The 21,258-nt window shown below is 35.7% G+C and overlaps 2 protein-coding genes across 5 annotated transcripts in view; one reads left to right on the top strand and one right to left on the bottom strand.

Moving 5' to 3' along the window:
- Positions 1-16,958, top strand: part of ACC (Acetyl-CoA carboxylase) — a 72,096-nt gene extending 55,138 nt beyond the window's left edge. For 3 of the 4 annotated variants that reach the window (XM_076400250.1, XM_076400249.1, XM_076400248.1), the window contains 37 exons: positions 701-821; positions 3,264-3,512; positions 3,580-3,760; positions 3,827-4,029; positions 4,087-4,296; positions 4,356-4,567; positions 4,731-4,852; positions 4,915-5,125; positions 5,184-5,314; positions 5,374-5,677; positions 5,806-5,932; positions 5,991-6,165; positions 6,219-6,358; positions 6,688-6,968; positions 7,031-7,348; positions 7,408-7,621; positions 7,679-7,835; positions 7,895-8,071; positions 8,296-8,427; positions 8,493-8,634; positions 8,694-8,833; positions 8,889-9,228; positions 9,308-9,514; positions 9,921-10,120; positions 10,183-10,316; positions 10,974-11,180; positions 11,237-11,351; positions 11,459-11,594; positions 11,650-11,768; positions 11,831-11,966; positions 12,460-12,704; positions 12,769-12,882; positions 13,005-13,329; positions 13,396-13,579; positions 15,336-15,506; positions 15,572-15,715; positions 16,017-16,958. In XM_076400250.1, the coding sequence (XP_076256365.1) occupies positions 701-821; positions 3,264-3,512; positions 3,580-3,760; positions 3,827-4,029; positions 4,087-4,296; positions 4,356-4,567; positions 4,731-4,852; positions 4,915-5,125; positions 5,184-5,314; positions 5,374-5,677; positions 5,806-5,932; positions 5,991-6,165; positions 6,219-6,358; positions 6,688-6,968; positions 7,031-7,348; positions 7,408-7,621; positions 7,679-7,835; positions 7,895-8,071; positions 8,296-8,427; positions 8,493-8,634; positions 8,694-8,833; positions 8,889-9,228; positions 9,308-9,514; positions 9,921-10,120; positions 10,183-10,316; positions 10,974-11,180; positions 11,237-11,351; positions 11,459-11,594; positions 11,650-11,768; positions 11,831-11,966; positions 12,460-12,704; positions 12,769-12,882; positions 13,005-13,329; positions 13,396-13,579; positions 15,336-15,506; positions 15,572-15,715; positions 16,017-16,136 (6,844 nt within the window). In that variant the 3' untranslated portion in view covers positions 16,137-16,958. Of the gene's footprint in view, positions 1-700; positions 822-3,263; positions 3,513-3,579; positions 3,761-3,826; positions 4,030-4,076; positions 4,297-4,355; positions 4,568-4,730; positions 4,853-4,914; positions 5,126-5,183; positions 5,315-5,373; positions 5,678-5,805; positions 5,933-5,990; positions 6,166-6,218; positions 6,359-6,687; positions 6,969-7,030; positions 7,349-7,407; positions 7,622-7,678; positions 7,836-7,894; positions 8,072-8,295; positions 8,428-8,492; positions 8,635-8,693; positions 8,834-8,888; positions 9,229-9,307; positions 9,515-9,920; positions 10,121-10,182; positions 10,317-10,973; positions 11,181-11,236; positions 11,352-11,458; positions 11,595-11,649; positions 11,769-11,830; positions 11,967-12,459; positions 12,705-12,768; positions 12,883-13,004; positions 13,330-13,395; positions 13,580-15,335; positions 15,507-15,571; positions 15,716-16,016 lie in introns of all 4 variants that reach the window. The other variant, XM_076400251.1, reaches the window with a different exon arrangement.
- Positions 16,959-17,754: 796 nt separating this feature from the next.
- Positions 17,755-20,987, bottom strand: Zip102B (Zinc/iron regulated transporter-related protein 102B). The gene is made up of 7 exons (XM_076400257.1): positions 20,706-20,987; positions 20,563-20,638; positions 20,368-20,504; positions 20,215-20,314; positions 19,979-20,099; positions 19,063-19,181; positions 17,755-19,005 (listed from the first exon to the last, which is right to left on the bottom strand). Exons 1-7 carry the CDS (start codon positions 20,799-20,801, stop codon positions 18,770-18,772), a joined length of 885 nt encoding a protein of 294 aa, XP_076256372.1. The 5' UTR covers positions 20,802-20,987; the 3' UTR covers positions 17,755-18,769.
- Between the last annotated feature and the right edge of the window lie 271 nt (positions 20,988-21,258).

The raw sequence follows: 21,258 nt of genomic DNA, 5'->3' as shown, positions 1-21,258 counted from the left end.
TAAAGCAAAAGGAAGCAAGACCTGAGGATGGCAGATAAGATTCTGCGGAAACGTCCGGAAGCTACTCCAACATGTAATACCCGAGGAAGCGTCAGAAATAACAGGCATATATAACATGTATATGCGTCCCGTTCTATATCAGCCAAATGATTCGAAAGTGGTCACGAGACCCGTCACTAACGACACGACCCAACTTAAAAATCATTTAAATCATCATCATTATTCATCGATTTAATTATTTCGATGTTCAAGAGAAATCCCGTCTCGACTTCGAACAATTAAAATTAGAATCTTGTTTTGGCGTGTCCGTCTTTGGTCAGTGTTGGATCAATTGGGCTGCTGACCACTTTCTGGCCGACTAGTCACCGTTTCTCACAATCATCTATTACCGTGGTTCTGCCAATATTATCTAATAGGCGGTGAAATTTTCGGTGTTGTGGTTATAGGCAGTTTTAAGAACGCTGGTCACGTCACACATTTGAACGTTTGGTAATAGTTTTGTTCTTGGAGTGAAATGAAGCAAATGTGCCAAAAAATTTACGATAGAAGGTTAGTAGTTCGAAACTGTGTCTATGTCAGCTTTGTTGGTCTATCGATGACGCTCGTCGATTTTATTTAAGGTTTTCAATGTAATTTTCACTAAAAGTCCCGCAAAAAAATATTAAGCTGCTCAATTACATTTATCTTAATTGTTTTCCAGGCCGTCCATGTCACAGGGAACTGTGATGCTACACAGCAACCGGCATCAAGAGAAGGATTTCACAATTGCTACACCCGCAGAGTTTGTGAAGAAATTCGACGGCACCAAAGTCATCAACAAGGTATGTTTTACATGTTTTTAATATTCTTAAGACAAAAAAAAACAATGACAATAATAACATAACCTTATTTACCAATACCTGTACCGAAATTACCTCTAAACAGCATAGCGCTTCAAAACTAAATATTTTTTTATTTGTACCAATTACCAATTAACATAAACACCCTTAACAAAACTAAACTGATATTATTGCTAATATAACGAAACTTACCAAAATGTATGCTGGAATAATTGTAATGTAAACGAATTGAGTCAAAACAAAACGAATAATTAAAAATGTAATCAAACTTTTGTTTGCTTTTTTCAATAACAAAACCAAACTAATATCACCAATAATATAACTTAACTTAATAAAGTCTATTCCGGAGATTATCCATAAAAAGATATCTTCAACGACACGAAACGAAAAAATAACTCAATTCTTATGCTATTAATAAAATAATTAAACCGCTACTGCCAACATAACCTAGTTTGTTCAAAAATTATTCAGCATATGTCACTTCAATCGCATAAAACTAACAAAGATTTCTCAACTGTTTTTTTGACAGACTATAGGCCTATTACGGTATATTTTCAAAATATCTATAAACCATATAAGTATCTATATATAGAGGTAGAATAAATAAAAACAAAAAATTTAGTTATTTTAATTAATGATTAATTTTAATGCACTGTGATCTCATCAGTAACATATTCTAACTCAAACATAATGAAAAAAGTCAGGTATCACAAGCTATTTTATTTCATAGTTTATATTTAATAATCGAAATTTTAAAGGCAAAACAGAGAGGAATAAAATTGAAACCTATTTGATATAAGACGTATTTTAATGTAAATTAAATTTGTTTTTTATTAGTCTGTTTTTTATATTTTTGGAATCAACGTCAAATTTTAAAATATTTTATTTTACATATATATTATTAAAATGTATTTATTTTATGATTATTTTGTAGATATATTTGCATTTTTAACAAAGTCTAAGGTTATATGAAAGTTTAATTATTAATGAAATAATTTAATATATAATATTGTCTACATATAACAATATAGGATTCAAAATCGTCTCAGTATGTCCATTGACAAGAGGGCTATGGAAAGCATAACTAAATGTTTTTTTACAGAGAATATTCAGTCTTAGACTTACCATTGTCATATGATTTTGTGATAATTTAAATATTTATGTTTTAATGGAAGAGTAAATTCCAAACATAACGTGTCTTACAATTTAATTTGAATAGGAATTCATGATGCAATAATATGTAAGCGGCAATATTGATTTGCTAATATAAACAACAGTTTCAGAATATAATAAAATATTTACACATATAACAAATTTGGAAATTCAAATATTGAGCGTAGAGCTTAGTTTCATTTATCCCCTAAAAGTCTTATTCTAGAAATTAATGATCAAATAAACAGTCATTCACGACAAATAGAGGAAAATTAATAAATAGTAGGCCCGGGAATTGATTTTTGCTATTTTCGATTCAATAAGCTTTTAGTTATAAACCTTGAGTCAAAGTTAGGTTCCATTGAAATATGTACATTAATTAATTATTAATTAATGTATATCTAATTACTAAGTAATTAGAACTTTTCTCATCAGTTTTGTGATTTTCCATTTATGTCAATTTTCACACTTTAGCGTTACTAAAGAAGGTGTTAGCCAGATCATGCTGCTTGATAATCATAAGGTACCAAGCACGGTTGTTTGATGGTTGCAATGGTATCTGTTTCACGCATATTGCAACTTGTCTATTAATGCTTCATTCATTCACTGTTGCTAGACAATCAGAAGACTCTAAGCCTACTCAACTGGCTCTAAGAACTTCCTATCTGGATATTGCGAGTTGCGGATTTACATCGTTGTGCAAGAATGTGACTTTGCCTGTATTATTCACTGTTAGATGGATTTTTCCGTACTAGTTGAGAGTTTCATTATTTTTTAGTATAACAATTGATGATCACAAGACTCTAAGATCTTTCATTTGGTTTTAACATCTAATACTTGTTGGTAACTCATGTAATAAAAATTTGTCCTTATTTTGGTTCATTCCAACCTATGCAAAACATCTCCAATCGTTGATCCTTCAAACTCTAGCTTGACCACAAGTTCTTCTGCACGTTTAATGTGTATAATTCGTTGTCCTGGACATTCTTTCTCATTGACATTAAAATCACTAAGTTCAACTGTGAAGGCTAATCTTGATAGCCTATAATAAAACCAGTTTTAAACCATATAAATCAAACTTGACATCGGAGATGTGATTGATCAGAATCACTTTAAAAACATAGACAGCAAACTTTTTCAAACGAAACATGAAAAGTACCTAGTGTTAATCGCTACTAATTAATAAAAATTCTCAACGCGTAATTCTTGATATTAATAGTGATAATGTTGATGAAGGTATTCGAATTGCTAATGGCCTTTGATCTTTGGCAGGTCCTCATAGCGAACAACGGAATTGCTGCTGTAAAATGTATGCGTTCGGTCAGAAGATGGTCTTACGAAATGTTCAAGAACGAGCGGGCGGTCCGCTTCGTGGTGATGGTGACACCCGAGGACTTGAAGGCGAACGCCGAGTACATCAAAATGGCTGACCAATATGTCCCGGTACCTGGAGGCACCAACAACAACAATTACGCCAACGTCGAGTTGATAGTGGACATTGCTATTAGGTATCAAGTACAGGTAAGTTACTGTTAACAGTGGAGAGTTCCACGGATACAATTTGAACCGCATTTTCTACAATTATCAGGCTGTGTGGGCTGGATGGGGTCACGCATCCGAAAACCCGAAATTACCGGAGCTCCTTCACAAAAATGGTATAACGTTCATCGGACCTTCGGAGAAGGCTATGTGGGCTCTGGGAGATAAGATCGCGTCGTCCATCGTCGCCCAAACAGCTGACGTTCCTACGTTAGCTTGGTCTGGTGCAGGTAAGGCTCACCCCAACTCTCGGTAAACTCCTCAGCTCGTCATTAATCAACTTTAAATCAACGCAGGTCTTAAAGCTCAATATTCCGGCAAGAAAATCAAAATATCCTCGGAGCTGTTCGCTAGAGGTTGCGTGGCCACCGCCGAGGAAGGTCTGACGGCCGCTCAGAAGATCGGCTTCCCGGTGATGATCAAGGCGTCGGAAGGAGGCGGCGGCAAGGGTATCAGGAAGGTGGAGAACGCCGACGAGTTCAACGCCGCATTCCGACAAGTAACACCAACACGACTAAATACCATAAAAAACCCACTTACGTTAAGGTTCCCGTAGGTGCAAACCGAGATTCCGGGTTCGCCCATCTTCGTGATGAAACTAGCCAGGGGCGCCCGCCACTTGGAGGTGCAACTGTTAGCGGACAACTACGGTAACGCCATCTCTCTGTTCGGCAGGGACTGTTCGATCCAGAGAAGGCACCAGAAGATCATCGAAGAAGCGCCAGCCTCGATAGCCAGTCCTGATGTATTCGAGGAAATGGAAAAGGTATCGTCATCACGTGTGAAACCATATGCGTGATACTTATATGATGTTTGTCATGATAGGCAGCAGTAAGATTAGCTAAAATGGTAGGATATGTATCAGCTGGTACGGTCGAGTATCTATACGAGACCAGCGGCGATTACTACTTCTTGGAACTGAACCCCCGTCTTCAAGTCGAGCATCCTTGCACGGAGATGGTCTCCGACGTCAATTTACCCGCCGCCCAGCTTCAGATTGCGATGGGACTACCGTTGCATTACATAAAAGACATTAGGTAAATTTAACTTACCATAGGACCAAGAAGTAATTCTTATCAGTATCGTTTATTTATTTGATTTGTTATTTACTTTTGCAAATGGATCATGATAAAAATTAACTTCTAGTCCTGATATTAATCTACAAGATAAATTTGCATCATTATGATATCCATCACTCAGGTTATTATACGGTGAATCACCCTGGGGAAAGACTGAAATCGATTTTGACCAACCCAGGCATAAACCCCAGCCCTGGGGTCACGTAATAGCTGCTAGGATCACATCCGAGAATCCCGACGAAGGTAACTCATCATTCTACACGTTCACTAATAGCAGTCTCTTTACATCAATATTCCTAATTCAGGATTCAAGCCCAGTTCAGGAACCGTGCAGGAGTTAAACTTCCGCTCGTCCAAGAACGTGTGGGGTTACTTCTCCGTAGCCGCATCCGGTGGTCTCCACGAGTTTGCCGATTCGCAGTTCGGTCATTGTTTCTCGTGGGGTGAGAACAGGGAACAGGCGAGGGAGAATTTGGTTATTGCTCTGAAAGAACTGAGTATCAGGGGAGATTTCCGGTAAGTCTCCACGATATAGAGGTGGGATCATTGTTAAAATTGTTTAAATTTTATTTAGAACGACCGTGGAATACCTCATCACTCTTCTTGAGACCGTTGATTTCCAAGAAAATACAATCGATACTGCTTGGCTGGACATCTTGATATCCGAGAAAGTGCAAGCGGAGAAACCTGATGTTATGCTAGCCGGTACGAGACTACTATTCGCGTCATTAAATAATGAAGCTATAAAATCGATTTTATTACAGTTGTTTGTGGAGCTTTACACATCGCCGACAAGACCATCGAGTCGGCATTCCAAGACTTTATTAACTCACTGGAAAAAGGCCAGGTCCAAGCGTCTAACACTTTAACGAACGTAGTTGATGTAGAACTGATCAACAACGGTAACAAATACAAAGTACAAGCCACGAAAAGCGGACCCAACACCTATTTCTTGCAAATGAACGGTACTTTCAAGGAGATCGAAGTACACAGGTTGAGCGACGGAGGAATCTTGCTCTCTATTGATGGCTCATCGTTTACCACATACATGAAGGAGGAAGTTGATAGGTAAACAATAAAACTATATAATATATATATATATATATATATATATATATATATATATATATATATATATATATATATATATATATATATATATTATATCAGTTTTTGTATGATTTTTTTTCACCTAGATATCGAATAGTGATTGGCAATCAGACGTGTGTCTTTGAAAAAGAAAACGACCCCACCATCCTCCGGTCACCATCAGCTGGTAAATTAATAGGATTCTTGCTTGAAGATGGCGGACACGTCACTAAAGTAAGTTTACAGTTTATTGCTTGGGATCGGCCAATGCTGCAATAATAATGTTTGGTAGGGCCAAGCATACGCGGAAATCGAAGTTATGAAGATGGTAATGACACTAACGGCGACCGAAGCTGGAGTCATCACATACGTAAAGAGACCGGGTGCGGTGTTAGATGCGGGATCCATCCTGGCAAACTTGGAACTGGACGACGCCAGTCTCGTAACGAAAGCTGTCCTGTACAAGGGTATGCAACCACCGAGTTATGAGAGAATATCTCTATAACCTTTAATCTATTAGGTCCCTTCCCTGAAATGGAGACATCAATAGGAATCCCGGAGAAACTGAATCACATCCACAACATCTACAAGGCGATGCTGGAAAATACTTTGGCTGGTTACTGTTTGCCTGATCCATACAATATACCAAGATTAAGAGAGGTAAGCACATAATGGTATTATTGACCTTAATATTTTGGTATAAAACATTATGGGAATTACATCAATGTTGAAAACATTATCATTATTTCATTATGAAAATTACGAAATAATTAAGGGAAATTACTGTGATGAGTAATATTGAATTATAATAATACTAACCAAATTTTCATATTAACTTGGTTGTAAATAGTAATCCATACCTGGATATTATGACTTTGAATATTTCACCCAATTTTTTCTCTATTTGTCATTCCAAGAGGTGCAGGACAGAGTCTTGCGCGCAGGTTTTCTTGAATCTTTAACAATTGATCTTTTATTTACTATTTCAGATTATTGAAAAATTCATGTCATCCCTACGCGATCCTAGTTTACCATTATTGGAGCTCCAAGAAGTGATGGCGTCGATATCTGGGCGTATACCTATAGCTGTTGAGAAGAAAATAAGAAGATTGATGACGCTCTATGAGAGAAACATAACGTCCGTCTTGGCACAATTCCCCAGTCAGCAGATCGCCAGCGTTATTGATACACATGCCGCGATGTTCAGTAAAAGATCAGAAAGGGACGGTTTCTTCCTGGCCACGGAGGGTATCGTCCAGTTAGTGCAGAAGTAAGGACCACATTACAACATAATCTGTAAACCAGAACTAAATGATCTAATCCATATTATAGGTATAGGAATGGTATTAGAGGTAGAATGAAGGCAGCTGTTCAAGACCTGCTGAAACAGTACTACGACGTTGAGAGTCAGTTCCAGCAAGGTTCATACGACAAATGTGTGTCCCTATTGAGGGATAAAAACAAGGACGACATGCAGGTTGTGTCTGCGACAATATTCTCACATTCGCAGGTAGCTAAGAAGAATTTACTGATCACCATGCTGATCGACCACTTATGGTCCAACGAACCAGGCCTAACCGATGAACTGGCCCCTGTACTGACTGAGTTGACGTCCCTAAACAAGAGTGAACATTCCAGAGTAGCTTTGAGGTAAGCCGATTCAGCATCGCCGTTGAAATACGGGCTATATCGTTTATGATTCGTTCCAGAGCTCGCCAGGTGCTGATTGCTGCTCATCAACCGGCCTATGAATTGCGTCACAATCAGATGGAGAGCATTTTCTTGTCCGCTGTCGATATGTACGGACACGAATTCCATCCCGAAAATCTGCAGAAGCTCATCGTCTCTGAAACGTCCATCTATGATATCTTGCATGATTTCTTCTACCACACCAACCGAACCGTGTCCAGTGCTGCTTTGGAGGTACGTTGATGTTATTGCTGAATAATTATCGATCAAAATTATGATTAAATTCAACAGGTCTACGTAAGGAGAGCTTATACCAGCTACGAAATTGCTACCCTTCAACATTTAGAGCTTAGTGGCGAGATCCCTGTAGTGCATTTTCAATTTGTGTTGCCCTCTAGTCATCCTAGCAGGTTGGTCAAAGTTAATATTGGCGAAAAAATCGAAATAGGTACGATCCTGTTAGAATACTGCTTCAGTCAAGTTCATGGTCAATAATATAAATTTTAGACGGAAGATTGGTGGATGCGCCTACGATCATCGACACTTTCCAACGTACCGGATGCATGGCCGCCTTTGAAAATTTCCAGCAGTTCGATCAGTACTCTGACGAGATATTGGACTTGATCGAGGATTTCTCCAACCCCGCCACCATCAGTACGCGAGACTTGAACGCCGTTGAATCAGGTAAAGACGGATTTTTATTAGTCAATAACATTTGATCAGTAGTTTTGAATCTATAGCATTGATTTTTTTAAGTACAATCTTAATCAAAATTAATTTATTATTATTGTCGATTTGTACTTGATCAATTTCCAAATTAAACAAAGTTGAAAGTTGAAAGCAGTATGGACCGTGTATTATTAGAAAGTTTCGTAGACAATAGCATATTAAAATAATATATTCCGTAGGCTCAGAGTCTCGAAAAAATTCAACGTCCATCAACGTCAGCTTATCTTTGGACGCGCCAAGAATTACCACCCATGACGAGAACGTCATACTCGAACCAGCCCATATTTTACATGTTGGGATTAAAGACGATGGTAAGTAACTCGTACGCTTTCCATTTTTCCATTGCGCATCAATTGAAATGAACGCGTAATTGCAGGAGATAAAGACGATACAACCATGAGCAAAATGTTCGCCAACTTCTGCAAAAAACACAAGGAGGAACTCCTCACCAGAGGTATAAGGCGGATAACCTTCAGTCCCCTGAAACACAAGCAGTTTCCCAAGTTCTTCACTTACAGGTTAGAGAAAGACTTGTTTAATGATGAAAAATCTTTTCCTTACCAACGTTGATTTTTAGAGCACGCGATGGATTCATTGAAGACAAAATCTATCGGCACTTAGAACCTGCGGCCGCATTCCAACTGGAGCTGAGCAGGATGAGGTCCTATAACCTAGAGGCCCTGCCAACATCAAACCAGAAAATGCATCTGTATCTTGGTAAATATTTTCTTTTTTTTTAAATGTATGGGTTTCCAAATAATATTCATTACAGGTAAAGCTAAAGTCCCTCAAGGCAAAGAGGTCACGGATTATCGTTTCTTCATCAGAAGCATCATAAGACATTCAGACTTGATAACGAAAGAAGCGTCGTTCGAATACCTCCAGAATGAAGGCGAAAGGGTCCTCTTGGAGGCCATGGACGAACTGGAAGTGGCGTTTTCTCATCCACAATCGAAGCGCACCGATTGCAACCACATATTCCTCAACTTCATACCGACGGTTATCATGGATCCGGCTAAAATCGAAGAAGCAGTCACCAACACCGTGCTGAGATACGGACCCAGGCTGTGGAAATTGAGAGTGCTTCAAGCTGAAATTAAAGTCTTAATCAGGTAATTTTCGTCATTATCATCTTCGTCAAGCTCATATCCTTGAAACATTTAACTATTACTGTTTAATTGATATTTGCAGATCTGCACCAAACGCACCTACAACCCCAATACGCTTATGTTTAGCCAATGACAGCGGTTACTATCTGGATATCAATATGTACACTGAAGTGGTGGACCCAGAATCAGGCGAAATCAGATTCCAGGCCTACGGAAAGAAACAAGGTCCTATGCACGGTTTGCCTATTTCTACGCCTTACCTCGCCAAGGACTACCTTCAACAGAAGAGGTCAGTTTATTTAATCCTTAGTCCTAAGTCGAATTTTGTATTGAAATTACATCATGAATACTAAATTTAAATGATTTCAGCTAGGCTTGTCGATATTTTTTCCAATAAACGCATATTTTTTAAAATCAATAACCGTTTTGCCCTTCATAATAACAAAATGCTTGATATTTTTTCCAAACATCAATAATCTCATATATTTTAACTGGTCGACATTTTTTAGTTTTTGTCAAAATGATGAATCTAAAAAATATGCAAATTTTTAAAGGAATATCAATACTTTCAAATAAATGAATATATTTCAAAAATCTGACCAGTTTTTTTTGTCGTCTTAATAATAAATCTAGAAAATATCGATATTTTTTTCAAGAATCCTCAAAAAAACTAACTAGTGTTTCTTCGTTTCCAGATTCCAAGCTCAAAGTAACGGCACTACGTACGTTTACGATTATCCCGAAATGTTCCGTCAAATGGTGGATCTGCAGTGGAAACATTACAGCCAACAAGTGTCCGAGACCGTGGAAATCCCCGACAAAATGATGGACTTTGTCGAACTGGTTCTCGACGTTGAGACAGAGACAAGACTCGTCGAACAGAAAAGAGTAGCAGGTATTTTTTCGCATTAGAAACACATTATTTCGGAAAAATGTACGTATTAATTTATCTATTAGGAGAAAACAACGTGGGGATGGTGGCCTGGAGACTGACCTTGTACACACCGGAATATCCAGGGGGTCGAGATATAATAGTGATCGCCAACGACCTAACTTACAAGATTGGTTCCTTCGGTCCCAGAGAGGATAAAGTGAGTTTTTTTATTAATATTTCAACAAAATGTATGCAAAATGGCACAGAAACTAACAATCCTTTTGATTTTGACTTTAATATTTTAATTAAAACCATTCCTACTAGATTTATATTGTCGAATCGCAATTATTTTAATTTGTCAAAATGTAACAAGCAAATTTATTGACAATTTTTTCTTTAACTTGTCTCATTATTTTTTCTGGGCATAAGTAACATTTAGTCTAATTTCCCGACAATCTAATCTTTTTCTACACATTTCATCAAAGACAGAGGGTTTTCATTTAACAATTATGTTGGAATATATTAACTTTCTCTATATAATATTAAGAATATTCTATATATTAACGCTATAATACTATATTGTCATAAAAATATTTCCTTCTGAACTAAAACTTCGGTAGCTTATTTGACATTCTTTAAATTTTTGTTACGCTTATTTTCTCTTTTTTATTGCTTTTTCCAATTCATATTTAGTTGGTATATCAATAGCGGTACAACTTTTTCTCTTTCTTTTGTTTTTTATAGTCTATAAAGCATACTTTTCCTATATTTTATATTAGCGGATTCTAAACTAATGAGATGATATAAGCTCATTCCATGAAGGTTTTCAATATTTAGCTTGGAAATGTATTCAGTGTTTTTACTTTTCGTGAAGGTTTACGGACTGGCCTCGGAGCTAGCGAGGAAACTGAAGATACCGAGGATTTACATTTCGGTTAACTCTGGAGCCAGGATCGGTCTAGCGGAAGAGGTGAAGAACCTATACAATATCGCTTGGATCGACGAGAACGACCAAGAAAAAGGGTTCAAATACCTGTATTTGACGCCGGAGGACTATGCCAAGATCAGTCCCTTTAATTCTGTGAGTTAGAATTGCTATAATTAACGAAAATCGACTAACTAAATCTAATTTTACAGGTGAGAGCCGAATTAATTGATGACGAGGGCGAATCTCGCTATAAAATAACCGACATTATTGGGAAGGAAGATGGTCTGGGCGTGGAGAATTTGAAATATGCTGGCATGATTGCAGGTAAATAATATTTACTATTGAGCTAGGAAAAGTAGCGGAACCAAAGTTTTACTACTACTTACTACTTTTTAAATCTTCAACGTACTGATGTTCTTAATTTATTTTAGGCGAGACCTCAGCTGCCTATGATGAAATTGTCACCATCTCTATGGTTAGTTGCAGAGCTATCGGTATTGGTTCGTATCTAGTCAGATTGGGGCAGAGGTTAATCCAAATCGAAAACTCCTACATAGTGCTCACAGGGTACGTTATTTTTATTGATGTACTTGAAATCAACTAATTTTTTGCAACCCTACAGATATAGTGCCTTAAACAAATTGCTAGGCAGAGAGGTATATGCTTCAAATAATCAATTGGGTGGTATTCAGATCATGTATAATAATGGAATTTCACACAAAACCGAACAATCCGATTTAGGTACTGAAAATTATCTAAAGTAATAGAACGATAGTTATATTTATACATTTTTTGTTACTTAGATGGAATTTCCACTATCCTAAAATGGCTCTCCTATGTTCCTAAAGATAAAATGTCGCCACTGCCTATAATAAAAACTGCCGATCCAATCAACAGGGATATCGATTACGTACCGACCAAAGCCCCGTATGATCCCAGGTAAGAAACTAGTAAACATATCCTCTATACTCTCCTTCCCAATTTTTGTTTTAACTTTGATAGCATAGCGTTTTTTTTTAATTCGAGTTTTCACAAAATAAGTTAATCAATTTTTTAATATTCAATCTTCATAACATTCATTATTGCACTATTTTGTTTTTAAATTTGTTAAATTATAAAATGATTATATCAAGTAGTAACATTCATTACTACACTCGTTTGTTTTTAAATATGATAAATGCAATTTATAAAGCGATTTATAAGGTAAAGAACAGAACCATAGTAATAAATAAACAGATGTTGATTTCAATTAATTTGCTTTATTTTGGAAATAATTTAAAAGCATATTTTATGGATAAATCTATGTTGCCAACTATGGTAGAGGCAGTAAAACCTCTCATACACTTTTTGACGAATCTCAACAAGAGAAATTCTAGCGCCCTCTTTGTATTTTAATGTACTGAATTACATTAACGTTGCTTTCTGTTTCCAGATGGATGTTGGCTGGTAGAGAATGCCCCACGGATCCCACGGTGTGGGAATCGGGATTCTTCGATCGCGGTTCCTGGGACGAAATACTAAGACCCTGGGCGCAAACCGTAGTGTCTGGTCGAGCCAAGCTAGGAGGCATACCTGTCGGCGTAATAGCTGTTGAAACCAGAACCGTGGAACTAAACTTACCTGCCGACCCGGCCAACTTAGATTCGGAAGCAAAGACTGTTTCTCAGGCTGGTCAAGGTATTTTACGTTGTTGTAGCTGATAGACACATAGATCGCTAATGATTGGTTTTAATTTAAATAGTATGGTTCCCGGATTCTGCGTATAAAACTGCTCAGTCGATTCAAGACTTTTCTAAAGAAGATCTACCGTTATTCATTTTCGCCAACTGGAGAGGGTTCAGCGGTGGCATGAAAGGTAATTTCATCGATATATTGGGACCCAGCATCAATTCTTATCCAGTGATCATAACAATGCTTTAGATATTGGATAGAAATTCTATTTTCTTACCGAAAGTAACCAAACCGATCTTTCTTTAGACATGTACGAAGAAATCATGAAATTTGGCGCGTATATCGTCGACGGATTGAGGCGGTACACTCAGCCGATCATCGTATACATCCCTCCCAATGGAGAACTGAGAGGAGGCGCGTGGGCTGTCGTCGATCCCACCATCAACTCCAGATACATGGAGATGTACGCGGACCCCACCTCTCGAGGCGGCGTCCTGGAACCCGAGGGCATAGTCGAAGTCAAATACAAAAAGAAGGACCTTATCAAGACCATGCACAGGTTGGATCCGGAGCTGAGGGAATTAGATGTGCTCATTAAGAAGATGCAAGAAGGCCAACCCGTGAGAGAAAGGTCAGTCATCAAAAAAAAATATATATATATACCGATGTAAACTAAAGGTTGTTATTAAATACACAGATCATCGAGCATAACACCAGTACAGCCAGCACCTGAGCGAGAAAAGCCCAAAGAACTGAAGGAATTAGAGCAGAAGGTCAAAGAGAGGGAAGCCCTCCTCATACCGATGTATCATCAAGTCTCGTTACATTTCGCCGATCTCCATGATACACCAGAGAGAATGTTGGAGAAAGGCACCATAACAGTAAGTACACAAACAATATTAGGCTTGCGAGGAAGTAATCCGCTTTTCAAGTTTAATACCACTAAAAAATAAAATTACATGTTCACTGCATTAAAAAATGAACGTATTCAGAAAATATTTCGTTAGCTTTAGTTTTTGACGGCATGTTTTTTTTTTGGAGAAAAGAGTTTGGATTTACAAAGAATTAATTTATGGTGGCCCATAAAGTAAGCTGTCTTTTGGTATCTCTCTTGTAAAAAACCTAGGGAACTATTCTGTGGAAAATGCCATTACTGTGACATTGATGCTAGGAATTACATCAGGCTCTCCTTCAACTCCAATTAACTCAATCTAGACGGTTGATCATCTTTTTTTCTGGTTCTTCATTTATTATTGACAAATCTGATATCATACATGTAGACTCTTACCAAACCATAGACACAGAAAAGACCATTGAAAGTTCTCTTGTTTCCAGATATCGTAATATAATTTTCGCCCTCGTCACAAATTTAACTTTTAAAACACTCCAAAAGAAGATATTCTGCAATAATTACAACAAAAATGAAAATCACTCTTACAGGAATAGTAAAATTTCTTAAAACCTTTTGTTTAGTAGGTCAATTGAAAAGTCCCCCTTCGAGGGTGATACACTGATTATAGCGACCCTCCAACCTTTCGATACCATTTTTGTAATACGATTTGTCCTTTGTTTCAAAATAAGCCTCAGTTTCGTCGATCACCTCTTCATTCGACGAAAATTTCTTCCCAGCGAGCGTTCTTTTGAGATCTAAGAACAGGAAATAGTCGCTGGGGACCAGATCTAGAGAATGCAGTGGATGAGGAAGCAATTCGAAGCCCAATACATGGATTTTTAGATACGGTGCATTTTCTTGGTGAAGCAGCACTTTCTTTTTCTTCAAATGCGGCCGTTTTTCGGCGATTTCGTCTTTCAAACGGTCCAATAACGTTATGTAATAGTCGCTGTTGATGGTGCTTCCTTTTTCAAGGTAATCAATGAAAATTATTCCATGCGCATCCTAAAATACGCACGCCATAACCTTGCCAGCCGACTGTTGCGTTTTCGTACGCTTTGGAGCGGGTTCATCGAGGCAATCCACTCGGATGACTGTCGATTGGACTTCGGAGTGAAATGATGGAACCATGTTTCATCCATTGTCACATATCGACGCAAAAACACGGGTTTATTACGCTTGATCATATTCAAACACTGCTCCGAATCATCAACTCGTCGTTGTTTTTGGTCAAAAGTGAGCTCGCGCGGCACCCACTTTGCACTTTGCACAGAGCTTTCTCATACCCAAATATTCGTGAATGATATGATGTACACGTTCAGTTGATAGCTTTAGAGTGTCTGCTATTTCATTCAAATTCAATTTACGGTCATTCAAAATCATTTTGTGGATTTTTTAAATGTTTTCGTCGGTAACAACCTCTTTAGGGCGTCCACTGCGTTCACCGTCTTCGGTGCTCATTTCACCACGTCTAAACTTAGCATACCAATCCTGATTGATTTTCGTGGGGGAAGTGTCCGGAAACTCGGCATCAAGCCAAGTTTTTGCTTCAACTCTATTTTTTCCCTTCAAAAAGCAATATTTTATCAACGCGCGAAATTCTTTTTATCCATTTTTTTGACAATAACAAAAATGCTATAATTACCAAACTAATGATCCGACAGCTATCAAATTTATACAGTGTCAGGCCGGGAACTTTTCAATTGACCTGTTATACGCAGATTATTAATTAATTTTTATAACAGGATATAGTACCATGGAAGCGGGCCAGGAACCACTTCTACTGGAGACTGAGGCGGCGATTGCTTCAGGACAGAATTATCAAGGCTTTGCTGGAGGCGCAACCCGAAATAGCTTTAGGCCAGGGGGAGTCCATGCTCAGGAGATGGTTCATAGAAGATAAAGGAGCCACCGAGGTTTGTTTTGCTATTACCGAGAGGACCTGATTAGAAGTCTTATTATTACCGTATCATTTTTTCAGAGCTATAAGTGGGACAAAAACGAGGTGGTAGTCGAATGGTTAGAGGACCAACTCAGCCGACCCGCTGACAGATCAATTATCAGTCATAACATTCATGCTGTTAAGAAGGACTCCGGTCTAAATCAAATCAAACTATTGTTAGAAGTAAGTATCTAGTGTTGTTTCGGTTTTTTTTTCCAGAATGGCGTTTCCTATTCAAATATTTTTACTTTTTTCATATCTCAATTAATTTATGTATTATATTATTCTAGAATATCATTTATCAATAATGTCATGATATTCGACTGTTTTACATTGTTTTTGTTGCTATAAGTTGACATTTATTTGACATTCTACTTTTTTATATCAAGCCCCTTTGACATTGTTATATTGTATTTATTTTTATTATTATGTAGATTATTTTGTTGTTGTTTTTATTTGATATCTAAATCGTTTTTATTTTTAGGACTGTCCAGACATGACTCTTGACGCCATCGACGTCTTGATCGAGAAACTGAACGATAACCAGAAGGCGGAAGTCATAAAAAAATTGTCGCTGCTCGGCTCCATGGAGAACGTTGATTAAATCACGTAACGGTGATAGAGTAGGCTTAGCAAACATATATGGAATTAAAACCCAGATCTGATAAATACAGCAGCTGTAAGTTTTTTAAAACTTTTTAAAGAAGGTTATTTCTATATGTAATAATATTTATTACATGATTATATATTGTACTAAAATATGTGTATATATATATAATAATGAACACTTGTAAAATAAAATATCCTAAGATAAAATAGATATATTCCGATATTATAGTTATATACGGTTTCTTATGTATATTATAAACAAACAAGTACAAAATGCGGATGTTTATATGAATACCCGTTTTTTCAACATGACAGAACAAGAATTAAGGATCGTTTAAAACAAGCGGGCAAATCGACTGGACTATAGCATAGCACAAACTAGAATAGTGGCATGATGACGGCTTGTTTTAATCGAATATGGACCCTCTCGGGCCCGATAATGTGATTCTTGGAAAATTAGGGTACCACAATGAGCTAACTTATTTTTATAATTGTTATACTTGAAAAGAAAAACCATTACGAAGTTTTGTACAGCCATGGGAGGAACCGAATGGTGATGACCCAGGACTTTTATTTATTTTGGTTTTAGTTATATTTTGTTTTGGTGAACGGGTTAGGTTGAGGTTCCTTCCGGCCTTTTTTGTAGACCATTGCATTTATACAGTTTTACTTGTTTATTTTGATTTTTTTTGTTGAGAAAAGACGCAGCCGTCTTTTTTGTTCTTATTTATTTTAACAATTTCCCCTTTCATTTGTTTGTTGTTATTGATTTGTAATTATTTAAGATTTACTAGATTAAAATAATTTAAATGCATAACAGTTGTTTTATTTTTTCACAACAGGTAACATATTTTAGCTAAACGGCTAAATATATTCAGCAAAAAAAGAGTGCTTTTATATACTGGAAGTTTCAATGAAAACCAAAAATCTCAAAAATAGTTCTTTTTTTACATATATAGTTATAAGATACAATGATAACATGAACAAAAAAATATATCGTTACAGTTATGAATTCCCTTCAAGTTTAAATTGACCAATTGAAAAATTACCGTAGAGAAACTTTACCGATCGATGATGAGTCGTTATTCCAAATGAACAATTCGGCTTCAGTGTTGGACACTCTTTTTTTTTTAATTTCGTTTGTTTAGTACCAAACTGTCTATGAATTGCCATTCTATTTCAAAATGACATCTTGTGTCATATATAACCAATGCTAAATTTGAGAATAGTTGATGAAAGTATCAAAGTGGTTTCTTATATTTTAGTATTCTGAAGTAATATTCAACTGTTTTTTATTTCTTTTGTCACTCTGTTGGAAAGAAGAAGAAGAAGCTGTACATTTTGTTAAAATCACAACTAATGCTCTTCAATTCCTTTTTTTTAAGATATGTTAATTTACAATTTGGTTTCATTGTAAAGTATCACTTACATAAATATATAAAAAGTCGGTGTATTCATTTGATTATAATCCAAATATTACTGCGAATATTGATATTCAATTCTTTTTAATATTTTTTATATTCAACTATTCTGATCTTTTAAAATTAATCATTAAAACTAATGCTCAATTGCTTTTTTGTGAATACATTAACCAACTGAAAGAATGATACATATTTATTTAAGAGTTTTATTTTATTGTAAAATAATCGATGTTACAAAAATATACACCTCAATAAATAAATAAAACATTTCCATCTTGGCACACAGTGTTGAGGAACAAAACTAAATTTATGTGTACATTATCTAATTAATTAGAAAAAAAATACTGCTAATATTCAAATGTTTTTATTTACTTGATACTTTTTTTGGAATGAAGTTCTGGTTTTTGTCGAGTTAATTTAAATTGCTAAAACTAATGCTCTTCAACTTTTTTTGGTGAAAAAATGAGACATACTTATTACGATGTAATTTTATTGTAAAATAATTGACCTTATAAAAATATAAACCTCAATAAATAAAAAAACAAACTCTGCATCTTGGCACAAAGTGTTTGGGAATATAGAAGTAAATTTCTGTAGACATTATTCATGTAATTGGCGTGACCCAAGAATATAAAAATTAACGTGGATAATACAACTGTAACCATTATGTACATAAAATTATCGACTAATCAATCTGCTTTAACCGTGCCTATATTAATACTTATACAGAAATGGAATTATAATTTAATTTACTCTTATATATAGCATTTAGCACTGTAAAATTAAGTCACAGTATATACATATAGGCAATTTCTTCCTTTTCTTCATAGAGTATATGTTATAAATATATAGTTACTCACTTAACTGATTCATCTAATAATTATTTCTTTAATGAAGACAGGTTATACTGAACTGACTGAATATATCCAACTATTACATTCTGAATTAATAGGAACCAAAAATCTTAAAACGTATTGCTTAATTTTCGATGACATCTAATAGTATTAAATATCGCAACTATTTTCGCGAACTTAAATAGTAAAATAATTTAAAAAATACTGTTGAATTTCTAGAACGGTGATTCAAAATCTCTAAAACACACTGACATTCCTTAAAGCGTGCCTTTTTTTGTGGAAACCGAAATCCTTCAATTGTTTTTTCCCCTTTCGTTTTTAATGAACCAGTTTTGTGATCTCATCCGTTGACCCTAGTCGTGGTGACCAAGCGATAACAGCAAAGGGCATATGCAACCCACCACTAGGAACGCCAACTCCGTTATGGACAGCGAACCAGACGAATGAGATTGCCCGCTCTTGCCCCCCTCCAGGGTTTGCGGGAGTTTGGTGTAGTGACCGGAACCGTGCGATTTCTGAATTAGATCGGCCAGAACGTGTACCGTCGCCACGTAGAGAAATGTTCCCGCAGAAAAAAGCATAGCTATTCCTAAAAATAACCCGTCAGACTATATGTTTCCGAAAATTTTAATCGATTTTGGCTTACCTGTTGCATTAAAAGAATTGAGCGTCTCTTTCTGCTTCTGACCTATTCCGAAATACGTAATTATCGTTAATAATGGAGCTGCCAAGGAGAATATCAACAGATGTTTTCTAATTCTCTGCCTAAAATAATATCACAAAATAATAGCATATTATATTATATTATAATGGTCTACAAAAAAATAAAAATTTGTTGGGCATGGAGTTTACTTAATATATGTAAGCAAAATTGCATGAATGAAATGACGTCTGCAGTGCCAAGAATTTGGAGGGAACCAAATGGCCATCACAAAGCTTGTTATTTTTGCATTGTAAATCCACTTAAAGGTAAAAGTTCAAAGAAATTATCTTATCCTAGTCTATTATCGACATCCGCTCCAATACCCCATACAGAAAAAATCCTGTATTGGAAAATCAACTACTCTCTCAAGGTAGCCATGGTGCACACCAGGTGCAAAATCGCAGGAAATTTAGAAATTATTTTTAATGACAATTTAAATCATGTGACAACTTCAATTTTGTATTGCTAGATAAATGAATTTGAAAAAAATAAACCGGGGCCGATTTTTATCTGAGCGATGCATATCGGTATAAATCGAATTACGTCGGCACAAATTGGCCTAAGACAATAGGTATGATTTTCTAAATGGTAAACAAGTTTTTATGACACATCTCCCAAAATACTTAAAAAAGCATTTAGACTGATAATGTACTTTTATATTGAATAAAGATATTTAATCTTACACCAATAATTAAGATAAGGTTTATTACATACTAAGTATACAGTATTATATATTTATACTAAGTATACATTGCAATTATCATCTATTTAATTGCTACTTATTCCAGAACAATTAACACTAATAAAGTGTTAAATAAACTGTCTCCAAGTTAGAATTAAAAACAAAAACATTTCTTACCTTTCTATTCCTTCATGCATCAGGAAAGTTACAAGTCCAAAAGCTGCTGGTGCTTTATGCAACATAATTGCCAAGAATATAATAATTTCAACATCAGCATGACTAGTAGTAGCAGCCGCACCTAAAAATGATTAACCAATTTTTTTGTATCCAAAAATATTTTTATTGGATTGTGTTTAGTCATGTGTATCGGTTTAAACACCAAGTCACCAAAAAATTATTAAAGGCTTACAAACCTAAAGCTATGCCATCTGCAGCAGCATGAACAACTAAACCTATTGTTGCAGTTACATTTCTTTCTGATGGATTTAGATTTTCATTCCTACTTTGAGAAACCTTTAAAAAAGTGAATGATTATAAGGTAATTAATAGGCAACAAGCTTACTTACTTGATCTATAATTAACATGAATACAAAACCAATCACTAAACTTATACCTATTGCAGATAAAGGATCACTGTGTTCTTGTGTATCAGACTGGTTATGAGCATGTACAACGTCCTGGTCAGATACCATGGATCTCACACCTTAAATTATCAAAAAAACTGAACTAGTATACTTAATATTAGCAAATAAATTTCGCACCCTCTGGTATAATAACTGCCAACGCTGTTCCGACTAAAAGACCTGCTCCAAACACTGTTGTTTTCTTTAATTTATCCTAAAAAGTAAGATTTTGCCAATGACAGCCCTTTAAAAACTCCTATAAACAAATAAATGCTATATACCTCCGATAAACTAAAAAATAACGGTATAGAACCGGCTAAAAATGACCCAACGGTCATTACAGCAGCCAAGATTATTAACATTACAAAGTCCTCCATTTTTTCAATTATACAACACAAACTGGTAATGAAGTTATGTTGCTCAAGCTGTCCACATTATTTTGCTTTGTCAACTGAATTACATAAACACTTAAATCTGCATTTCTATATTATTACACGTAAACAAAACCACCTATGTTTCTCTTGTAAATGTCATCTGCACCTCTAACCTATCATTTTGCTTTCATTGAGATCTGCTGTCTTCTTATAATATACTTACTCATTAATATTTTATGACATCATATACATTATATACAGTATATAGGGATTAGATTCAGTTTTTAAATCTGACATTTTAATACAAAAAATAACTTAATTTAATTTGACTCTCACTTAAAGAGAGAGTACTCTGTGATATTTTCATATATTTTATTGATAAGTTATATTATAACATAGTATACATAATAAATTTAATATATGCAAAAAAAATATCGATAATTTTTTGCTAATTTATAGA

The sequence above is a fragment of the Rhynchophorus ferrugineus genome, unplaced genomic scaffold (assembly GCF_030347505.1).
Source record: "Rhynchophorus ferrugineus isolate W39M unplaced genomic scaffold, kcgeb_rfMv2 rfM3, whole genome shotgun sequence".
In the NCBI taxonomy this organism is placed as follows: domain Eukaryota; kingdom Metazoa; phylum Arthropoda; class Insecta; order Coleoptera; family Curculionidae; genus Rhynchophorus; species Rhynchophorus ferrugineus.
The sequence above is the reverse complement of the archived record's forward strand: the minus strand, read 5'-3'. Positions and strand labels throughout refer to the sequence as shown.

Bases quoted from the DNA above. Each gene is read 5' to 3' on its own strand.
- Zip102B (XM_076400257.1), bottom strand. From the start codon at position 20,801: ATGGAGGACTTTGTAATGTTAATAATCTTGGCTGCTGTAATGACCGTT. The intron at 20,639-20,705 runs GTATATAGCATT...CTTACTTTTTAG, and splicing joins TATTTTTTAGTTTATCGGAG to GATAAATTAAAGAAAACAAC. The intron at 20,100-20,214 runs GTTTGTAAGCCT...AATCATTTTTAG, and splicing joins TGCAGATGGCATAGCTTTAG to GTGCGGCTGCTACTACTAGT.